This window comes from Sorex araneus, chromosome 3, assembly GCF_027595985.1.
Source record: "Sorex araneus isolate mSorAra2 chromosome 3, mSorAra2.pri, whole genome shotgun sequence".
NCBI lineage: Eukaryota > Metazoa > Chordata > Mammalia > Eulipotyphla > Soricidae > Sorex > Sorex araneus.
Genome location: NC_073304.1, coordinates 60,009,576 through 60,031,189, shown reverse-complemented (window position 1 = coordinate 60,031,189; position 21,614 = coordinate 60,009,576). Strand labels below are relative to the sequence as shown.

The 21,614-nt window shown below is 38.6% G+C and overlaps 1 protein-coding gene across 1 annotated transcript in view; it reads left to right on the top strand.

The window, feature by feature from the left end:
* The window catches only part of TTC6 (tetratricopeptide repeat domain 6), a 211,106-nt gene extending 196,864 nt beyond the window's left edge, over nucleotides 1-14,242 (top strand). Inside the window, exons 28-31 of the mRNA XM_055132084.1 lie at nucleotides 790-942; nucleotides 2,037-2,207; nucleotides 13,179-13,404; nucleotides 14,106-14,242. Coding sequence (XP_054988059.1) covers nucleotides 790-942; nucleotides 2,037-2,207; nucleotides 13,179-13,404; nucleotides 14,106-14,242 — 687 coding nt within the window. The remainder of the gene's footprint in view (nucleotides 1-789; nucleotides 943-2,036; nucleotides 2,208-13,178; nucleotides 13,405-14,105) is intronic.
* The last annotated feature ends 7,372 nt before the right edge of the window (nucleotides 14,243-21,614 follow it).

Below are 21,614 nucleotides of genomic sequence, written 5' to 3'. Positions count from 1 at the left end.
ACTGAAAATATCACACACTCGGTTCTGTTGTTCACACATGTTCTCACATAAGGTTACATCCTGAACCTCCACACACCTTTAGATATGTTGTTTGCTAGAGATCAGGCAGCTCTGTCTCACCGCCCACGTTCGGTGCCCTGGAACCACTGTGTGCTAGAACGTGGGCGGTGAGACAGAGCTGCCCGGAGAGCCCGCGAGTGCTCGCGCCCCTCGGCGTGCCTTAGTTTTTTACACCCGCCTTCCTTCCCCCTCTCTGTGTGGAGTGCAAAGTAAAATTTGTGACTTTTATTAGAAGCATTGACTTTCTTTCTTTCTTTTTTTCCTGTGAAGCAAAGTAGTTTTATTTAAAGAAATTTACTTGGGGGGTGTGTGTGTGTGTGGTGGTGGTGGTGGTGGTGGTGGTGGTGGTAGTTGGGAGGGGTGTTCAAGAGAGATCATGGGCTTCTCCAGAAAGAAAAGGAGATTCTGTCTCCGGTTGAGATGCTGGTGGTGAGTGAGAAGCACTGACTTCCACATGGTGTTTGTTGAGGTTTTGTGTTGTCCAAGATTTATATAAAAGATGACAGACAATTAAATTTATTTAAATTAAAAGTTCAGCATAAATACCTAAAGGTAATTAGTCAATTGAATGTATTCTCAGTATAGTCTGCTTCCTTGTTTAGAATATTGTAGGTTTAGCATAATATAAATATACCTTTACTGAAGGTTTTATTTGATTAGGTTAGAATCATAAACATTTGTCATGTTATGGGCCATTTACTAATTCATGTAAATGAAAAATTATTTTAGGCCCAAGGAAAATTCCAGAAAGCTTGGAACCACTTTACTATTGCCATAGACAGTGATCCAAAGAGCTACAAAGCCTACGAAGGTAGAGCTGTGGTCTGTCTTCAGATGGGTGATTACTTTGCTGCAATTCAGGATATTAACATTGCCGTAAAGGTAAAAATATATTTAGATCACATTGTTATTAGCATAAATTCACACCATAAATGAATAGGTTCAAGTGAGCAGTTCTCTGTTACTTCCAAAAAGTGACTTGTATAAATGAAAGCAAATTCTTGGATTCTAACTATAGAACTGAGGCTCTCAGATGGGGAAGAGTGAGGGACTGAGAAAATGAGAGGATATGGTTCATTGGATATGGTGGGGTTGGGGAGACACAGGATTTGCACTTTGGAGGTGGGTGTGATGAAGTAACATACACTTGAAGCGGGTATGAACCTGTAATTCATATGCAGTCTTGTAAACCAATTACCACAATTAGATAATTAATTAAGGTGATATGTATTAAAATTGTTATGTATTCCCCCCCCCCAAGAAAAGGGTAAAGTATTCTAAGGGCTTGCTGCTTTTATAATCAAAAGTTTGCACTTGAGTTTTAAAACAAAAATTCTTGGTAAGCTTTGAATCCTCTCAGATGCAGTTGAATGAGGGTATCAGTGTTACTTTACAGTAATGACTAAATAATGTTCTGTGTTTGAAGGAAATAAAGAAAGGACCATGTATCCTCACTACCCCACAGATTCATCTTTAGTGAAATGGCATATGAAAACCTCAGGTTTTGTATCTAGTGACAGAAATTCTTCCTATTTTATCCTAGACTTTGACACTGCAGATTCTGGTATAAATCATAATTCATGTGATGGGGAAAAAGGATTATGAAAAATAGCAGATAATTGCTACTATCTAGGATAAACAAATATGTTAGCTATTTGACTTTTTTTCTCAATTTAGTATAGTAGAACAGCTAAGCTTCCCTCCTCCCCCATCCCCTCCCTGGTTTATTCTTCAGAATGGAGTTGAGTAAAATACTGAGATTGTTTGTTTTATTGCAACCAAATCAACAAAGTGTTGACATTGAATCAGCTCCATACTGAGCCCTTTCTTAAAATATTTGCTCAAATGAGGTTTTACCTGCCCTCTAAAATTACTGGTTTCCCGCAAGTAAATTTCATAATGCTCATTTTTGCAGACATGAAATTGGAGATAAATACTGTTCCCAGATTCTAAGTACTAGTACTATTAAATTGCAGATCAATACTACAGCAGAATTCTTAACAAATCGTGGTGTGATTCATGAGTTTATGGGTCAACAACAGAATGCAATGAAAGACTATCAAGCCGCACTTTCTCTAAACCCCACATACTCGCTGGCTTACTTTAATGCAGGAAATATCTACTTTCACCACAGGCAGTTTTCCCAGGTAATGTGAGTTTTCCTTAATGTTTTCATTTTGACACTAAATGCTTTCTTTGTTATCTCTAATTCAAAAATGCAATACTTATATTTCCTTGCTAGTTGTTCATTAGCTTTTCTTTTAAAAAATGTCCTTTCATCAGAGTGCATTTACTCATCTTTAAAATAATTTATTAAGTCCTTAATACTACCCCTAAGGATTTATTTTCATCATTATAAACAAACATCTAAACATTTAGCCAGTAAACATTTTTCTGGATTTCTCCAAGTGTCTGCAATTGTGCTGCTATCCATTGCTACCAGTTTTCGTCTTGGAATCTGCTGTCCTTTACACTCTTACTTAGCGAAATTTTAGATATCTTAAAAGAACTTCTTATATGATGTGATTATTTTATTAGGTCTAATTTCTACCGTTTTTTAAAATTGCAGTTTTGCACTGGGAGTAAGAAACTCTAGATATTAGTTCTGGTTTTAGGGCATCTTCATCTTTTTTTAGACTTCAGTGAATAATGCCTAGAATAAAAGTGTTGGGTAATTAGATGATACTTTTTATACTTTGAATTAATTTTATTTGAATTCTAATGCATCACGTGATTCAAATTATGAACCTATCACTCTTTTGTTCTATTTTTCTTTAATTTATCATGTTCTTTGTCTATCCTCTAAATTAAAAATTTTATTCACTTGTAAATTTTCATTTCATTTGAGATTATGGAAAGGTTATGCCTTTCCCCAAGTACTGCTTTTTATGCAGTATGTTTTGGTCTGAAATGCTTTGCTTCCCCCAAATTTTGTACCTGCAATTACTTACCCTTTGACTGAAGAATAAATTAATGGAGTATTTAAAATGCCCAGATGGAAAGGCTTGTATGTTTTGTAATCTTGGAATTTGTTTTAGATTTTAAAATATGATTTTATTTATTGCTATATGTGTTTATATATATCTTTATATTCCCTGATATATATGATATACTTTATTAATTATGATTCTAATTGGTCAATATTCATGTTTCTCCCATTTTATTATCTTATTCAAGTATTCTAATTTAGTGTGTTTATATTTTTCTTTATGTAACTTGTAATTTGTGCTTTGAAATTTTCTCTTACATTCTTTCATATATATATTGTGGATGATTACAAATTGTACCTTTCATCATTATAAATGTTCTTTTATATTTTTAATTCTCTTTGGAATAAATGCTACAATTTATGATATAAATATTGCTTTTTCTGTTTCTATGTGATTTGATTTTGCTTGTTATTCCTTTAACCTTCTGTTTACCTCTAAGATTTAGAATCCTTTGTTTTATATATGTCTCTTCCACATAGCATAAAGTTGTGTTTTACTTTATAAACCAATTTAACAATACTTTTAATAGGCAGGTTAAGTCCATTTAAGTATCGGCATGATAAATATGTTTGGTCTTCTATTATTTCATGTCATACTTTTGTTTTTGTATTGTAAAAGTATTTTGTAATCTGTTTAATTTTTTCATATTTTTTATATTTAGTAAGGTTTATAGTTGTACTTTAATGATTACCTTTATACTCTTAAGTTCTAAAAGTTTTTTGAAAGTTTACTTCCTTTAGTTTTCTTTTTTGCCCTATCAACAATAATAAGATTGCCTTTTTAACTTGCCTTCTAACTCCCTCTCTCCTGTTAGCCAATTCTAACCGTATTTTAAAAAATAAATGTTTATATTCTTTTTTCTCAAAATTTTAAATTTAATTTTCTTTAAAACTTTTCTTTGTCTTCTATACAACTCTCTTCTACCTATTTATCTTGTTTTGTGTTTTTCAAGGTATATAATCTAGTGTACCTTAAAACTCAGGTTTCTTTTTTTTTTTTTTATTGAATCACTGTGAGATACAGTTACAAAGCTTTTAGGTTTGAGATTCAGCTGTACAATGATCAAACACCCAGCCGTCCCAGTGCACACTTTCCACTACCAGTGTCCCAGTACAGCATCCTCCCCCCACCCCCATCCCAGTCCTTACCCTACCTCCATGGCAGACAATTTCCTCAATACTCTCTCTCTACTTTGGGGCATTATGTTTTGTCTGAATTTTCCCATCACCATTCAAGCCTGCCTGCCAGGGGAAGATACTAGATCAGTTATTGTCCCTTGCTCATTTTGATTATCTTGGGTGCTGTGGCCACATGCTTCTGGAATCTTAGATTGTAGACGGTTGGGTTCCAGAGACATTTCTGTAGGGTACTAATCCATTTTGGGATTCAATTGGGCGTCTCTGGACCAGGGTTGTTGGTGTGCTAAGATGGCTCCCGGAGGCACATTATAGGGGTGACAGCCAGGCCGATGAGTGGGCAGGGTGCCGGGGAGGGACAGCTTGGCACCTCTTCTGCCATGCAGCATGGAGATTTAGTCCTGGAACCCGCATACCTGGGCCTTTCTTGTGAAAGCTCTTGGTCACCGGGTTTCCATCTGGAGTGGGAGGGAGAGTGCATATGCTCCATCTGGGGTGCCCCGATGAAATTGGCTCAGTATGGCTCATGGAGAAATCTCCGGCTCTGTGATGTCTTCCAGAACTCGCTGCTGTGTCTCTGGCTTTTGATCTCTTTCAAGATTTATTTATGGGTCTCTTAAGCAAGGCCAGTAATAGAGTTTATAGGGTGGTGCTGGAGTTGGTTCGTGGGAGTGACTGCCAGTGATTCCATGTATATTGGAAAGTGGGGAGGGGTAGCCCACCCCAACTCCATGAAAACCTGGAGATTTCAGTCACAAAACCTGCATACCCGAATTTTCAGCAGATTATATATATTTTTTTTATTTTTCTTTTTTTTTTAAATTTATTTATTTTTAATTAGAGAATCACCGTGAGGGTACAGTTACAGATTTATACACTTTTGTGCTTATACTTCCCTCATACAAAGTTCGGGAACCCATCCCTTCACCAGTGCCCATTCTCCACCACCCGTAAACCCAGTGTCCCTCCCACCCTCCCCAATCCCATCTCCCCCCCACCCCACCCTGCCACTGTGGCAAGGCATTCCCTTCTGTTTTCTCTCTCTAATTAGCTGTTGTGGTTTGCAATAAAGGTTTTGAGTGGCCGCTGTGCTCAGTCTCTAGCCCTCATTCAGCCCGCAACTCCCTTCCCCCACATGGCCTTCGACTACAATGTAGTTGGTGATCGCTTCTCTGAGCTGACCTTTCCCCGGAACGTGAGGCCAGCCTCGATTCCCATTTGACCCAGCAATACCACTGCTGGGAATATATCCCAGAGAGGCAAAAAAGTACAATCGAAACAACATCTGCACATGTATGTTCATCGCAGCACTGTTTACAATAGCCAGAATCTGGAAAAAACCTGAATGCCCCAGAACGGATGACTGGTTGAGGAAACTTTGGTACATCTATACAATGGAATACTATGCAGCTGTTAGAAAAAAGGAGGTCAAGAATTTTGTAGTTAAGTGGATGGGCATGAAAAGTTTCATGCTGAGTGAAATGAGTCAGAAAGAGAGAGACAGACATAGAAAGATTGCACTCATCTATGGTATATAGAATAACAGAGTGGGAGACTAACACCCAAGAACTGTAGAAATAAGTACCAGGAGGTTGACTCCATAGCAGATTATATTTTGGTGAAGTCTTCCCAGAGATGGTGCATTCAGGCTGGGGGTATGGCGGTGATTTTGGATTGTGGAAGCAAGTGGCTGCCGAGGGCTCTGCTTGGGAGGCACAGGCCAACCCACCTCCCCTCTGATTTACCCCAGTTGGTTCAGCCATATTCGGGTCCAAAATTAACTGTGTCTTTTGATCTCTTTCGAGATTTATCTATGGGCCTCTGATATAAGGTCAATAAATGAGCTTCTGTAGCTGAGCTGGAGGTGGTTTGTGAGCATGGTTCCCACATACCTAACTTTTGGCTGTTTAATTTCTTGATAAACTGGATCCCAAGTTGTTGGGGTCCAGTCAAAGGCACAGAGGAAATTTTGGGGTGTCAGGAAGCCTGAAGGCACCGTTAGGATGCTGATGCACTCACCCTGCAGGTACAGGTTGACCTATTGGCAGCACCATATCCCCTAAAAGTCAAGTTTCTTAAAAGCTTTTTAATTTTTTTTCATGCAATATGTTTCTGATCACTTTTTCTTAGATCTTTAATTCAGAATTATTTTTTTCTGAATGTAACTGTTTCATTAGCATTTTCCCTTTTAATAGCTCATTTTTAAATGTCATTTTATAGTTTCACATTATAGCAGAATAACATTTGTAAGGTTTAAATCATCTTTTCAAAAATTAAGCAGTTATTTTTTGTTTGGTTTTTATTTTACTTTACTTTGGTGCCATACCCAGTGATGCTCAGTGGTAACTCTTGGCTCTGCATTCAGGAATTATTCCTACTAGTGCTTGGGGGACCATATGGGATGCTGGGATTAAACCCAGGTTGACCACGTGCAAAGCAAGCTCTCTTCTTGCTGTACTATTGCTCCAGCCTCTAAACAGTTATTTTTTATCCGTTTTTTTTTTTTGCAACGATGGCAGGTAAATCACCTGTTACATTTGAGTGTGAGAAATTATTTTCTTGGGATAATGACATATATTTTTGTTGAGTAAAAGAAGATCAGCTACCATAACATTCAACTGGACTCACTGTTTCACACTATGGTTGACCCAGTTTCACCTAGTTGAAGAAGACTGTTACCATTTAAGATCTTTTCACGTCCTCATTTTGAATACTTCTAAAACAACATACTCATTTAAAAAACTTCTTTTTATTTCCTTGCAAGGAATTTTTATTTCTTGCAAGCAATGTCACCTCCACATTCTCCTCTACTATGCAATAATGTTACCCGACCCCTTAATAAAATGATTTATGGGGCACATTTAGGTGCCACAAGGTTAAGGTTCTAATCTATTTTGTGCTTTAAAAAGTTCAACAAATAAATTTGATTCTGCTTAGCTCTTCATTCTTCCAGTCTTCACATATTCATGAGGACATTATCATGTGCTCAGCATTAAGAACCTGAAGATATAGAAACAAGACAAGGAAGGATTCTGACAAAACTTGTATGCTACTGAAGGAGGAAAGAGAAAATAAATACCCAAAGTCACAAATACCTAATCCGTGCTCATACAAGTATTACTATGATCAATTGTTGCATATATGTGGAACCATACGAGACATTCTGCTTGAAGAAGATCAGCTGTTCATGTCAGATGCTACTGTGAGGTCTAGGAAGCAGAGAATGAGGAGCTCATGGTTGATTTTAGCTAGAATGCTGTGCAAATGGCAGTGGAGGAAGGATGCTTGATTGGAAAGGGTGGTGGATGAAATCTGAGGTGGAGAATTAGAGATAGTTCAGCCAGTTCAAGATACACCCTTGGCAATGAAGTCACAGCTAGAGTGGGTCTATAACTGTCAGTAGGGTCACCATCCTTCTGAACTTTTAACCTGTGTTTCTCACTGGCAGCTAAAACTCGTCTTTTTTTAAGGTGCATTAGAGCCCAGCTGGATTGATCTCTGATTCCCTCAGCCTCCCAATCCAGCTCTTCTTTCTGTATGCCCTCAGTGCCAGATGTGAACTTTCTCAGTTACCTCAATAAGAATAACAGCACCAACTACAACTTTTTTTTAAACTCCTCCTTCTAAGCAGTTATCTAATCAGGTTTGCTTCCCTCTGCCCCTAAACCCCCTAAATCTATGCCTTCTATTCTGTGTCTGTTGTCTTTGCCTCAATTTAATTGAGGTTTTTCTTTCTAAGATGATGACTCAATACAGCTTGCTGGTTCCTGTGGTGAGCTGGCTTGACCTTGGTGGTGAAGCTGGTCCCTGACAAAGAGTGTTGGGGAAAGTCATTCTGTGTGGCCGAATGAGATGATGGTGATTCAAATCCTCTGGGGCAGTTGGAAGGCCAGGGCCTTAAATGCATCAATCCCAGACTACTGGCTTCTAAATGACCAGTCTCTTCACTGTAAACACCCAAGGCAAGGAAATTACCCAAGGCAATGTTTTATGGAGGAACTCCGCCCTTCCCCAACATTTATTGTCATATATTTAAGACTCACATGAGAGGGAAAACTAACCTTTTAAATTTGTCTTTACCTCTGACCTTGAGACAGGCTTTCTTCCTCGGTTTTGTATTTAAACCTCTGTTTTTTTTTCCCTGTCAGCTTCCTTTACTAGGCTATTTTTGTCTGTTTCCCAGTGTTTACACATCAGGTGGCTTCAATTCTGAAACACTGATACACTGTCTCAAGGTTAGAGTTTTGAGAAAGGAGGAGAGAGCAAGAGTTGTCTAGGCCACTGAATATCTTGTCAGAGAAGAACTAGATAATGTCCACTGGGCTTGAGGCAACCTTAATAAGGGCACAGCTCATGAACTAGGATTTGGTAAAGAGATGCCAAATTGTGGTGTATTTTGGAAAAATCAAGTGATGAGGAAAATTTGTTTAAAGTACTACTAAAAATGACCTTTCCTTTAAGATGCATTGTATTTTTATTTATTTATTTTTAATTTTTTTAAATGAATATCCATGAGGTACAATTACAGACTTACAAACTTTCTTGCTTATGTGTAGGATAACATTGGTTTGTCCTTTCAGCCTTGCTGCAGGGAACTTAGTTTACCTTAAAGCAATGTCCTTTCTGTATGGACACAGGAAGACAGTTAATATTATGCTTTGTAACTTAGGAGCTGATTGACTCCAATAATATTTACTCCTGGACATTTGCTTTCTCAACTCAGTTGCCCTTAGTTCCTAGCACCCAAAAAGCAGGGTCCCAATGAGGGATGGAATGGACCGAGGGCTAGCTGTGAGCTACCCTGGCGTCAAAATAGGCCAGGCCAAAACACCACAATACTCAACTATAAATTGAGAGTATGTTCATAGACAAACGCTGTCATGATCCAAAAGTAACGATGAGATGAGGACCCTGCTGGGGTTGGGAAGACTAACCTGACCCAAGGACTGTGGTCTGGAATATATAGTGAGATGTCTTCAGAAAGAACCAAACTTTAAGTTTGATATATCTCTTATTGTGTTCATACAGAATGACATTGCTAGAAATATTTGAAGTAGATTTACTACAACTATTTAAGTGGATTACTAGCTGAGGAAGGAAGAAATCGACACACCCTTGTTTGGATCCCACCCTTGAGCGGATCTCCTAGTAATCTGGACGAATCTCCTTAGATGAGATTTTGTTAATCTCTTGGAGGAGTGATCTTACCCCTCTTTGTTGATTTTTTAATGTTCAACCCACCTTTGTGTCACCACCCTATGTGATTGCTGTATAAACTAAGACTGCAGAAAGAAGGCACAGAAGCAAAGGAATAGACAGAGAATGCACAGAAGAGAGAAGACACAGAAGCAGGGGAGAAGACACAGAAGCAGGGGAGAAGACACAGAAGCAGGGCAGAAGACACAGAAGCAAGGGAGAAGACACAAGAGAAGACACAGAAGAAACAGCAGAGAAGACACAGAAGCGAGAGAGAAGACACAGAAACAAGATAGAAGACACAGAAGCAGAGACAGAAAGAGGTGGAAAGAGACCAGAGGAGAAACTACAGAGACAGAGATAGACAGACAGAAGAGAGCACAGCGGCACACACAGAAGCAGAGCACAAGGAGGAGCCATCCTAATCCGGTCTATATACAGTGGCTCAAGAGCACCAAACTCGAGCGGCAAGAGAGAGAGAGAGAGAGAGAGAGAGAGAGAGAGAGAGAGAGAGAGAGAGAGAGAGAGAGAGAGCCATCCTGAGAGCCCGCAAACAACACACATCACATCACCCTCTCCCGCGGGAATTTTTTATACTTACGTTTTTACACTTACGTTTGAATTTTTTACACTTACATTTCAGTCATACAATGATAGAGTACCCATCTCTCCACCAGTGCCTGTTCTCCACCATCAATGGTCCCAGTATCCCTCCCACTACCCCCACCTCATCCCCCCCCCACCCCACCCCATCCTGCCTCCGTGGCAGGATTCCCTTTTGCTCTCCTTTTGGGTGTTGTGGTTTGCAGTAGAGGTATTAAGTGGCCATCATGTTTGGTCTATATTCTACTTTCAGCCCGCCTCTCCCATCCCAAGCAGGCTCTCCTCGCACTTTTTACTTGGTGGTCCCATCTCTATCTGAGCTGCCTTTTCCCCCAGCATGTGAGGCCAACTTCCAAACCGCGGAAAAATCCTCCTGGTATTCATCTCTACTATTCTTGGGTGTAAGTCTCCCATTCTGTTACTTTATATTCCACAAATGAGTGCATTCTTTCTATTCAGAAAGAGAATCTGTCCCTCTCTTTCTGAATCATTTCACTTAACATGTTACTTTCTTTTTTTTTTATCTTTTAAAAACATGCTTTTTTTTTTAGTATTTTAGTACAAAAACTGTTTCAAGTGCTGAAATAGTATATTCTCCATTGTTGTATTACTTTTTTTAAAAAATTTATTTTATTGAATCACCATGTGGAAAATTACAATGCTTTCAGGCTTAAGTCTTAGTCATACAATGCTGAAACAACCATCCCTTCACCAGTGCCCATATACCACCACAGAAAAAAAATTAAAAAAACCACAGTACACCTCTCATCCCGCCCCCCCCCCCGAACCTCCCCTTATAACTGATAAATTTCACTTTACTTTCTATTTACTTTGGTTACATTCAATATTTCAACACAATCCTCACCATTATTGTTAGGAGCACCCCACTAGAGTCAGAGCTGTTGTGAAAGGAAATGAGGTCGCTACTGCGGCCGCGTGGTTTTGGATTTCTGTACTTTAACAACTAAGTCCAGGGAGATTTCTTCCGGATATTGGATCATTGTAAGCTTGTAAATCCCATCTGTGGTCGTCATAATATGGCGTCCCCACGCCCTTCATCCCTGGGAAGGGACAGGCGAGAGAGAGAAATACCTTTCCCCTCCTGGGCGGGCATGGGGTCGCGGCTTGGTTCTCAGGCTGGAGACATTCTGCAAGTAGCTGCCCATGTTGAATTTGGTTCAGCTGGGTCTGGATTCACGCTTGTGCAGCTGCAGAGGGGCTGCACATGCGTGCGGCCCCCAGAGTCACATCTCAGCGAAGGGAGGGGCCGGTGCCTCCCCAACATGTTACTTTCTATGTTGATCCAATTATACGCAAATTTCATGACTTCATCTTTTCTAACAACTGCATAGTATTCCATTGTGTAGATGTACCAGAGTTTCTTTAACCAGTCATCTGTTCTCGGGCACTCAGGTTTTTGTCAGATTCTGGCTATTGTAAACAGTGCTGCAATGAACATGCAGGTGCAGATGTCATTTCTACTATATTTTTTTTGCATCTCCAGGGTATATTCCTAGAAGTGATATTGCTGGGTCACATGGGAGTTCAATTTCTAATTTTTAGAGAAGCATTCATACTGTTTTCCAAAAGGGCTGAACCAGTCGGCATTCCCATCAGCAGTGAAGGAGAGTCCCTTTCTCCCCACATCCTTGCCAACACCTGTTATTTTTGTTCTTTTGGATGTGTGTGCCAGTCTCTGTGTTGTGAAATGATATCTAATTGTTGTTTTGATCTGCATAAGATGCATTGTATTATTAAATAAAAAAAATTAAAGTGTTTGGGTCACACATAGCAGGAGTATCCCAGGTTTGGGTCAGGGGACTATGCAGTGATTTGATTGAACCCAGGCCATTCTTATGCTGATGACATGCTCAGGCATTGAGCTATCTATCTAGCTCTCTTTTAAGGGGGTATTTATTTATTTGTTTATTTTGGTTTGGCTTTTGGACCACACATGGTGTTGCTCACAAGTTATCATTGGCTTTGTACTCAGAAATTACTTCTGGCGGACTCGGGACCATATGAGATGCCAGGATCAAGCCTGGTTTGGCCATGTTCAAGGGCAGCCCTCTTACCCACTGTACTATCTGTCTGACCCCTAACATACTTTTTAAAGGAGGGATATATTCATCCACCATGAAGAAGAGATTCCTACATTTAGTAGTAATGTGTCTGATCAACATCTGGAGATGCTTGTGATGAAGTGCCAATTTTATGCTGTTGTTTTAAAGAAATTTCTATTTTTTGTTGATCAAGCTCCAATACTAATCATAAACTAGTCTAGAAGACTATACTTGGAAGGTTTCATTCATTGTATTTATTAATGAGCAACTGTAATTCAGAATTTTAAATCTTCTTGAACATCTTATTTTTATCTTTTTCTTCCCATATAGGTTTTTGTTTTATTTTAAAATATTTTTGGTATAATTTAAATGTTGTTTTTAATACTCATTTATGGTTCTCAAAGTTTCCAACTTTACATGACATGTTTATTTTCTAATTTATATCATTGTATACAATTCTTATTTATATTTCATAATTTTTATAGTAATACTGTGTATTATGAGATTTGGTGGTATTTGGAGGGTAGTGGAGCATTTCACCTTAACAGGAAGAATATTTAATTACTGACATTATCTAAGAACGCTGACATGTGATGATAACAAAAGAAGACTTTAGTCAGTTTTTTTAATAGTTTTTTTCATTCCTTTTTTTGGGGGGGAGGATACCCGGTAATACCAGGGGTTACTCATAGCTCTGTGCTCAGGAATTACTCTTCGTGGTGCTTGGGGTTCCATATGGGGTGTCAGAGATTGGCTGCATGCAAAGCAAATGCCCTACCTGCTGTACTATCTCTCTAGCCCCTCAAATTGTTATTAGATTACCTCCTTATTATCTGTGTCTAGGACTTAATGATTCTACTGATCTTAATTTTATAGAGTGTTGCAAGTAGCTATATCGCTAACCTTTAAAACGTATTTGAGGGGCTAAAGTGATAGCACAGCAGGTAGGGCATTTGCCTTACACGCAGCCAACCCGGGTTCGATTCCCAGCATCCCATATGGTCCCCCAGCACTGCCAGGAGTAATTCCTGAGTGCAGAGCCAGGAGTAGCCCCTGTGCAAAGCTGGGTGTGACCCCCTCCAAAAAAAAGTAAAATGTATTTGAAGTATCATTATCTTTACATTTTATAGGCCCGTGATTATTTCTCAAAAGCTTTAAAGTTTGATCCAGAAAATGAATGTGCTGCCTTGAATCGAGCCATTACAAACACATTACTAAAGAAATATGAAGAAGCAAAAGAAGATTTTAGACATATAGCTGAAATCTGTCCCTTTTGGTCTGCGGTGTATTTTAATAGAGCACACTACTACTGTTGTTTAAAGCAATTTGAACTAGCAGAAGAAGACTACAGTAAAGGTATTTTCTGTGGTGATATTTTGTGTAATATTACAGTGGTTTATGTGATTGGTTTTAGATAGGGAGAAAGTCATCAGATATCTTTGTCTACATAAACTTTTATAATAATAAATGTTTCACACATATTATATTTAATGTGATCTATATATATTTTGTAGTATCTTAAAGCTCTGGTAAGTGGAGACATAAAAATTATAAGGAAACTGTGCAAATTATGCAAGTTAGTTATCTTAGAATTAATATTTTAAATTTAATAACTAAGTAACAAGTCTCACAATGGAGACATTACTGGTACCCGCTCAAGCAAATCGATGAACTAAGTACATTTTAAGAAAAATATCTAAAAACAAATGATACTCAAATTATGAATTGGAACGATAGCACAGCGGGTAGGGCATTTGCCTTGCACGTGGCTGACCCAGGTTCGACTCCTTCGTCCCTCTCAAAGAGCCCAGCAAGCTACCTAGAGTATCCTGCTCACATGGCAGAGCCTGGCAAGCTCCTCGTGATGTATTCAGGTATGCCAAAAACAGTAACAAGTCTCACAATGAAGACATTACTGGTGCCCGCTTGAGAAAATCAATGAACAATGGGACAACAGTGCTACAGTGCTACTCAATTTATATTATTATGCTTATTTTTAATGAGAATAATTATGAGTGGTAGTATAAAACATCTCTTAAAATATTTTTCTTTTGCAGCCCTGTCTTTGAAGCCAAATGACACTCTAATATATAATCTTAGAGCAGAAGTTCGTGGTAAATTAGGTCATATTAGTGAAGCTATGGCTGACTACAACAAAGCACTTGATCTTCAAGATTATGCTTTAGTTAAGTGACTCCATAGACTGATTTCTGCATTGGTTTACATATCTTCCATAAATTGAAATGTATTCATTGTTTAAAGGATTCTACTATCTTCATTAATAAATTTATTATATTTGTTTATTGATGACTCTTTAATGCATTTAAATCAAAGTATTAGTGCTATGCATTCATTATAGGACTTTCAGATTGTTGCATATTTGGACTAACCAATAATTTAATTTCTTCATACGTGCAGAATTAAAGTAAAAATGCTTTTACAGGATATTTAACAGAATATTTTCATTAAAATAAAATTATTCTAGGTCAGAGTGAGAGTATAGCAGGTAGAGTGCTTGCCTCCTTGCAGCCAACCCAGATTCAACCCCCAGCCCCACATATCGCTCCCTGAACACCACCAGTAGTGATCCCCAAGTGATGAGGCAGCAGTAAGCCTGAGCATAATTAGGTGTGACATCCACACCCCTCCAAAAAAAAAAAGCAACATAAAATAAAGTGATTCTTTTTAAAGATAGTACTACATGAGTGTAAAAAACTGTCAGCATTTTATTAATACCTACTTGTAAGTTTCCAAAGGAAAAATAGGGTGCGTGGTGAGCCCGTACAGGTGGGACACCTGAGTGTTCAGTGGCTGAGAGCTGCCTCCCCAGGCTGAACGACAGACAAGGATGGGGGAATGGAGAAACAGGAAACAAACCCCTGGCTGGTTGGTAGTCAGTTTATTTTTCTCTCTTCCCCAGTGCAGTCTGATCTCTTTCTTACAGCGTGGGTGCAGTTGTAGTTGTCATTTTGGCAGTAGTCCCAGTCACCAGAGTTCCATCATCCTAGTCTCCTCGTGGACCTCAAAGTCCTCTCCTTTGTTATATCTTCTTCCTCGTCTGACATGGTCTCATAGTCCTCTACTTCCAATCATCATCTGGTTCTCCTTTGGTCTCCAGTATATAGTCCTCATCTCATTCCCTCTTATCCCTTACAGCATAATCATAGAGAATTCATGAAGAGTGGGGATACAAAGGTGGGGTTGAACATTTTCATAACAACAAAGAGATCTAAAGCCACTCCTATAGGGGATTAACTCAAGGATAAAATCTCATTTGAGGAGATTACTCCAAATTAGTAGGAGATCTGCTGAAGGGCAAGATTTCATCCAGGGTGTATTCCTTTCTCCTTTTCTCAGCTAGTAATACATTTAAACAGTCATAGTAAATTTACTTCTTATAATATTTCTAGCAATGTCATTTTGTATGAACACAGTAAGAGATATATCAAGTGTAAAGATAGACTCTTCCTGGGGGCATCTCACTATATATTTCAGACCATAGTCCTCAGGCCAGGTTAGTCTTTTCTAACCCCAGCAGGTTCCTTATTCAGTTACTTCTTTTTGGGTCATGACAGTTTGTCCATGCTCTTAACATATAGTTAAGTATTATGGCTCTTGGCCTGACCCATTTTCACGCCAGGGTGGCCCACAGCTTACCCTGGGTCTATCCAGTCCCTCTTCAGGACCCTGCTCTTAGAGTGCTAGGAACTAAGGGCAACTGAGGCTTATGTTAAGTATATATGCATGCCCAGGAGTAAATATTATTTTGGAGTCAATTAACTCCCATGTAACATAGCACAGCATCAACTTCCTGTGCCTATCAAAATGGACATTGCTAAATAAACCATGCAAATGACATAAAGGAAAGAGAAAGCAATATAGGATTATTAGTGCCTGATTGGGTGTGCCTCAGTTGCCCTGTTGTGGGAGTGGCTCAATAAAACTCAAGCTCCCTGGGGGAGGAGCGAGAACAACCCAATGTTATCCAACACCTACTCATGTATTCAAGATCTGCATTTTAAACAGTAAATATTGAAAGAAACTGAAGTGCAGCATATTTTCTCACTCCTTTAAACAATATATAAACAGGATAATATTCTCCCTGGTGTTACAAGTCAGGAGTGAAGCAGGAGTATCTATAGTGTAGTGGTTATCACGTTCGCCTCACACAAGTCAAGAGTGGTTTTAGCAGTTATCCTTCTTAAATGACAATTATGATTAAAACAGACACAGACAAATTTGGCTTAATCAAAGCTCTTTATTCTCCATGCGGCACGAAGGGAGCTGGTCAGTAGAGAGTGTATCTGGAGATCTCTCATCTTTGAGGGTGCATCTCTCACCGTGGACGGTCACACTTCACCCACAATAGGTATAAGAGTTCCTCCCTCATGGGCTTATGTAGAGATGGTCTTTCCCCATGAGGTCATGTTTTGTTAGAATGTTAAATTCCTACCACTCAGTGAATGGGCATGATTTTTAATATTAAAAAGAGGGAAAAGGTCACCTGGAGAACAATTCTAGTGCTAAATTTTAGGGCATATGCACAGTTGGTCCAATTCCTTTCATCACATCCTCCATCCTCCCTTCTCCAATAACAATTGCCTCCATGTTCTTTTGATATCAACTACTCGAAGAGAGAAGGTTAACTTCTTTACTGCCTTTAAAGGTGATAAACAAAAGACAAAGGGGGTGGATATATGATTGCAGAGAATGTCTTTGATTCTGAGTTCTCTCTTAAGTAGCAGGCTTTTGGTCAAATGGTTCCTCTAACCTCACTTTTTTCAACCCTCAACTGGCTCATAATCTCCCAGCAGATACACATATTTATCTTGTTACTTTCCTTCCAGGACAGCACCCATAAAAGTTTTGAGCATCCTGTTTGACCTGTGTCACTTGATTCATGGGTAGCAGATAATTAAACCTAAATTAATAATTATTATCGATAGCTTCTCAATAGCCATGTAAAGTAATACATATCATTCACTAGGTGAGGTGTCAAAGAATCAAGATATATAATCAGGATCATGCAGCTCTATATGGTGTAGTAATCAAGTCCTTTTCTAATTTCAAAGTTTCTGTTCCTCCTGGTTCTTTATACCTAGAAAGAAATAGAGCATGATAAGCTGTAAAACAATCTTTATAATAATAACAGAAAATCTGTTTCCTTGATGACCATTATGCAAAGGAGGTTTTCTTATTTTAACATGTGTTTGTTTAACATAAATTTTTAGTGCAGTACCATATGTTCGTAACATTACATAAGTTTTTGTTATGCAGTATCTTAATTTGTACTATGTACATCATGATGGCAATTAAAAATCTGGTTCTCGCCACCATTTATACAATTGACCTTCTTGTTTCATGGTCTCTCTCTAACGCCTTTCATCTTGTAACCACCAATATGTATTTGTCTAAGTATCTCAGTTATTTCATGTTTTTCTTTGTTTCTTTTTATTCCATAGATAAGTGAAATCACAGAGCACTTGTCTTTCTCCATCTGGTTTATTTAACTTAGCACAATCCTCATGGTACATTCATATTGTTATAAAGAGTTTGATTTCTTATTTATTTATTGTCTTAGAAATACATCTGCCAGTGCTCAGGGCTTCACTCTTTGCTCTGCGCTCAGGGATCAATCCTGGTGAGACTTGAAATTGATCATATAATATGCTCAGGATAGAAGATGGGTCCATTGCATGCAAGGCAAGTACTGTTCCCACTGTACTATTGCTCTGGCCTTTCATCTTTTTATTTTTCTTACACAGAGAGCTGAATTACATTCCAGTGTATGTACATCACACATCTTAAAAAATTTCTAATGGGCACTTCATTTCCCAGTGGATTTTTAGATTATTTTTATATTCTGATTATTATAAACAAAGCTTTAATGAACAAAGGGATGTATATAACTGAGGTAATGTTTTTATGTCCCTTTAATAAACACTCAGAAGTGGAATAGCTGGATCATATAGTATTTCTTTTCTTAATATTTTGATGAGTCTCTAGTCTGTTTTTCATGGTGGAAGCACCAGTTCACATTCTTATCAACAATTCTACATATACATATATACCATTATATACCATTCTACTATATGTATACATACAAATATGTGTACATATACATGATGTATATATATGTGTGTATATATACATTTACAAAATATAGATGAGCTATGAGGATATTATGCTATGTTTATATCTAAGCATGGGAATCCGTGCCAGGCTGTTTTCATTTGGGGCACCTCAGAGGGGAATGGATGAGAACCCTCCTTGCCCCAAGGGACCCAGCCCCGGCAGCCAACCTCCACTACCCAACAGCTGCCATGCTCCAGGCAGCTTTCCAGATGCGCTTTCGCTTCACGGCCGCACAATACATTATAAGACACTTCCTACCCATTTTCCATAATTACCACACCATATTTGATGGAGTTCAGATATACCTCTCAGAGACCCCGGCAAGCTACTGAGAGTATCCCGCCCGCATAGGCAGAGCCTGGCAAGCTACCTGTGGCCTATTTGATATACCAAAAACAGTAGCGATAGGTCTCATTTCCCTGACCCTGAAAGAGCCTCCAATCGTTGGGAAAGATGAATAAGGAGAGGCTGCTAAAAACTCAGAGCTAGGGAGAATGGAGACATTACTGGTGCCCGCTCAAGTAAATCGATGAACAACGGGATGGCAGTGATACAGTGATACAATGATATCTAAGCATATCTGTCTATCTATCTACCCTAACTTTAGATGAATGCAGATAATAATATTATCTTAGAATTCATTTTCAGATGTGGGTAGTATGCAGTGTCTTATATTTATCTTGGATAGTGAAGTTCAAAAAGAAATGCACAACAGAAAGTGCAACATGTAGGCAGTAAGATGAAGAAGAAAAAGGAAATCAGGACTTTTAAAAATACTCTTGTGTACCAGAAACTTAGCTATGGCTTAAGAATTGAGAATTTAATTGAGAACACTTTAGTTTATCCACTGGCAGAAGAAAAATATGAAGTATGAGAAAATCCATTTATTTAGAGCACCCTCAGTATAATGGTGTTACCAAAACTTTCTTTCACTTTTGTTTAATCAACAGCTTACTTACTATTTTTGAACTTTGGGGGGCATTTATTTTTTTACCACATGAGACACACTTAGGCCTTATTTTTGCCTCTGGGCTCAGGAATCACTCCTGGCAGTACTTGGAGAACCATGTGTGGTGCCAGAAATGGTGCAGGGATCGATTATGTTCAAGGCAAGTGTTTTTTACTCTTATATTATCTCTCTAGCTCTCAATAAATTTTTTTATTGTATTGTGGCATTAATTTATTTTATTTAAAATGAATTTTTAAAAAATAAATTTATAATATTAACAGACTTGCTCTTGTTTTACCTAAATTATTTAAAAATATCTTTTGTTATACCAGTGTTTCTCATATTACATTTTAGGAAACAGTGTACTGCCTAGTGTTATTTTTGATGGGTGCAGCTAGAAGGGTGGTCAGAGTAAGATAGTGAATAACATTTCATGCCTGTTTGAAATGAGTGAGGAGAGTATGAATAAGAAACAGAAGTCAATTTGAGCCAATAGGCCGATCAGAGCCAGAAGAAATAACTTTGTGCTTTAGAGTTTTTGGTCTACATTCTTAGCATATTGTAACAATAAGCTTTTACTTTAAGAGGTTTTTCAATGGCATAAAAATGTTTTGTTAGAACCCAAGAATCTTAGAAGTAAGTACCAGGAGGTTGACTCCATGGCTTGGAGACTGACTTCACATTCTGGGGGAAGGGCAACTCAGAGAAGGGACCACCAACTATAATGTAGTCGAAGGCCAGGGGGAAGGGAGTTGCGGGCTGAATGAGGACTAGAGACTGAGCACAATGGCCACTCAACACCTTTATTGCAAACCTCAACAACTAATTAGAGAGAGAGAACAGAAGGGGATGCCCTGCCCCAGTGGCAGGGTGGGGTGGGGGGAGATGGGATTGGGGAGGGTGGGAGGGATGCTGGGTTTACTGGTGGTAGAGAATGGGCACTGGTGAAGGGATGGGTACCTGAACTTTGTATGAGGGAAGCATAAGCACAAAAGTGTATAAATCTGTAACTGTACCCTCACGGTGATTCACTAATTAAAAATAAATAAATTAAAAAAATAATATAAAACATAAAAAAAATGTTTTGTTAGAGTCTTAGAATGATTTATTTCCAAAATAAGTCAGTTTATGACTAGGCACCATCAGAGCCCAGTGTAAAACATCTTTGTCCTCTCGCTTTTGGGCTAATTTAGTCTCAAAAAGAGACTTCTGCATAGGAGGATAGCTTAGGTGCTTTTGCTCTGTACTTCTACAGCACTTATACCTAATCTTTTGGAAAAATGATATATCCTTGGGTTGCTTTTTCAGTGTATTAAAAATATTTAGGTTAATGAAACAACATTGCAAAACATTAAATTTTGTGCATGCAACATGAAAACAGAGATGGTTATTATGGTTATTATTATTCTATCTGAATCATGAAGCTGAAGTTTGTTCCCCAGCACTGCGTGGTCCCCTACACATGGCCAGGAGTAATTCCAAGCACTAAGCAGAAAGTAGCCCTTGAGCAACACTGCATGTGGCTGTTACCCCCCCCCCCCATACAAAAAGCAAAGATAAAAACTTAACATGTATGTTTATACAAACTTGTTTAATAACTATCTTCTCATAAAACAGAAACTATGAAGGCAAGGATTAAATCTGTTTATCTTATAGTTTTCAGCACAGAGTAAGTGCTTCACAAATATATGGTGTAGTTACTTAAATAAAATTTAGATATGGAGACTCACAATGCAGGACATTGTAGGATAACATTGCTTTGTTCTTTTTGTCTTGCCACAGGGAGCTTAAGTTTATTGGGTTACTCCAATTACAGTGCTCCCATTCCGCTGTCTTTATTTGTAACCTCTTTCTTTGTGCTCTGTTGACTTGTAAATACTGTTTTTCTCTTCTCCTTAAGTCCTTTGAATAGTTAATTCAGAGCAATGTCCTTTTTGTTAATGCTATGCTTTCATAACTTTTGTTAATGCTATGCTTTCAATCATTGGGAGTTAATTGACTCTCAATGATATTTATCTCCTGGACATCTGTTCTCTCGTCTTAAGCCTCAGTTGCCCTTACTTCTAGCACCCCAAAAGTAGGGTCGCAATGAGGGACTGGATGGACCCAGGGCAAGCTGTGAGCTATGTGCTACCCTGGCATCGAAATGGGCCAGGCCAAAGCGCCATAATAATTTAACTGTAAGTTAGAAGCATGGTCATGAACAGATTCTGTCATGATCTAAAAAATAATAACTAGATTAGGATCCTGCTAGGGTTAGGAAAGATTAATCCAGCCTGAGCACTGTCACTTGAGTCTGTGGCGAGATGTTCCCAGGAGAGCCACCCTACAAGCTTTGTATATCTCTTACTGTCTGTAGCACTGTAGCACTGCTGTCCTGTTGTTCATTGATTTGCTCTAGCGGGTACCAGTAACATCTCCATTGTGAGACTTGTTGTTACGTTTTTGGCATATTAAATATGCCATGGGGAGCTTGCCAGGC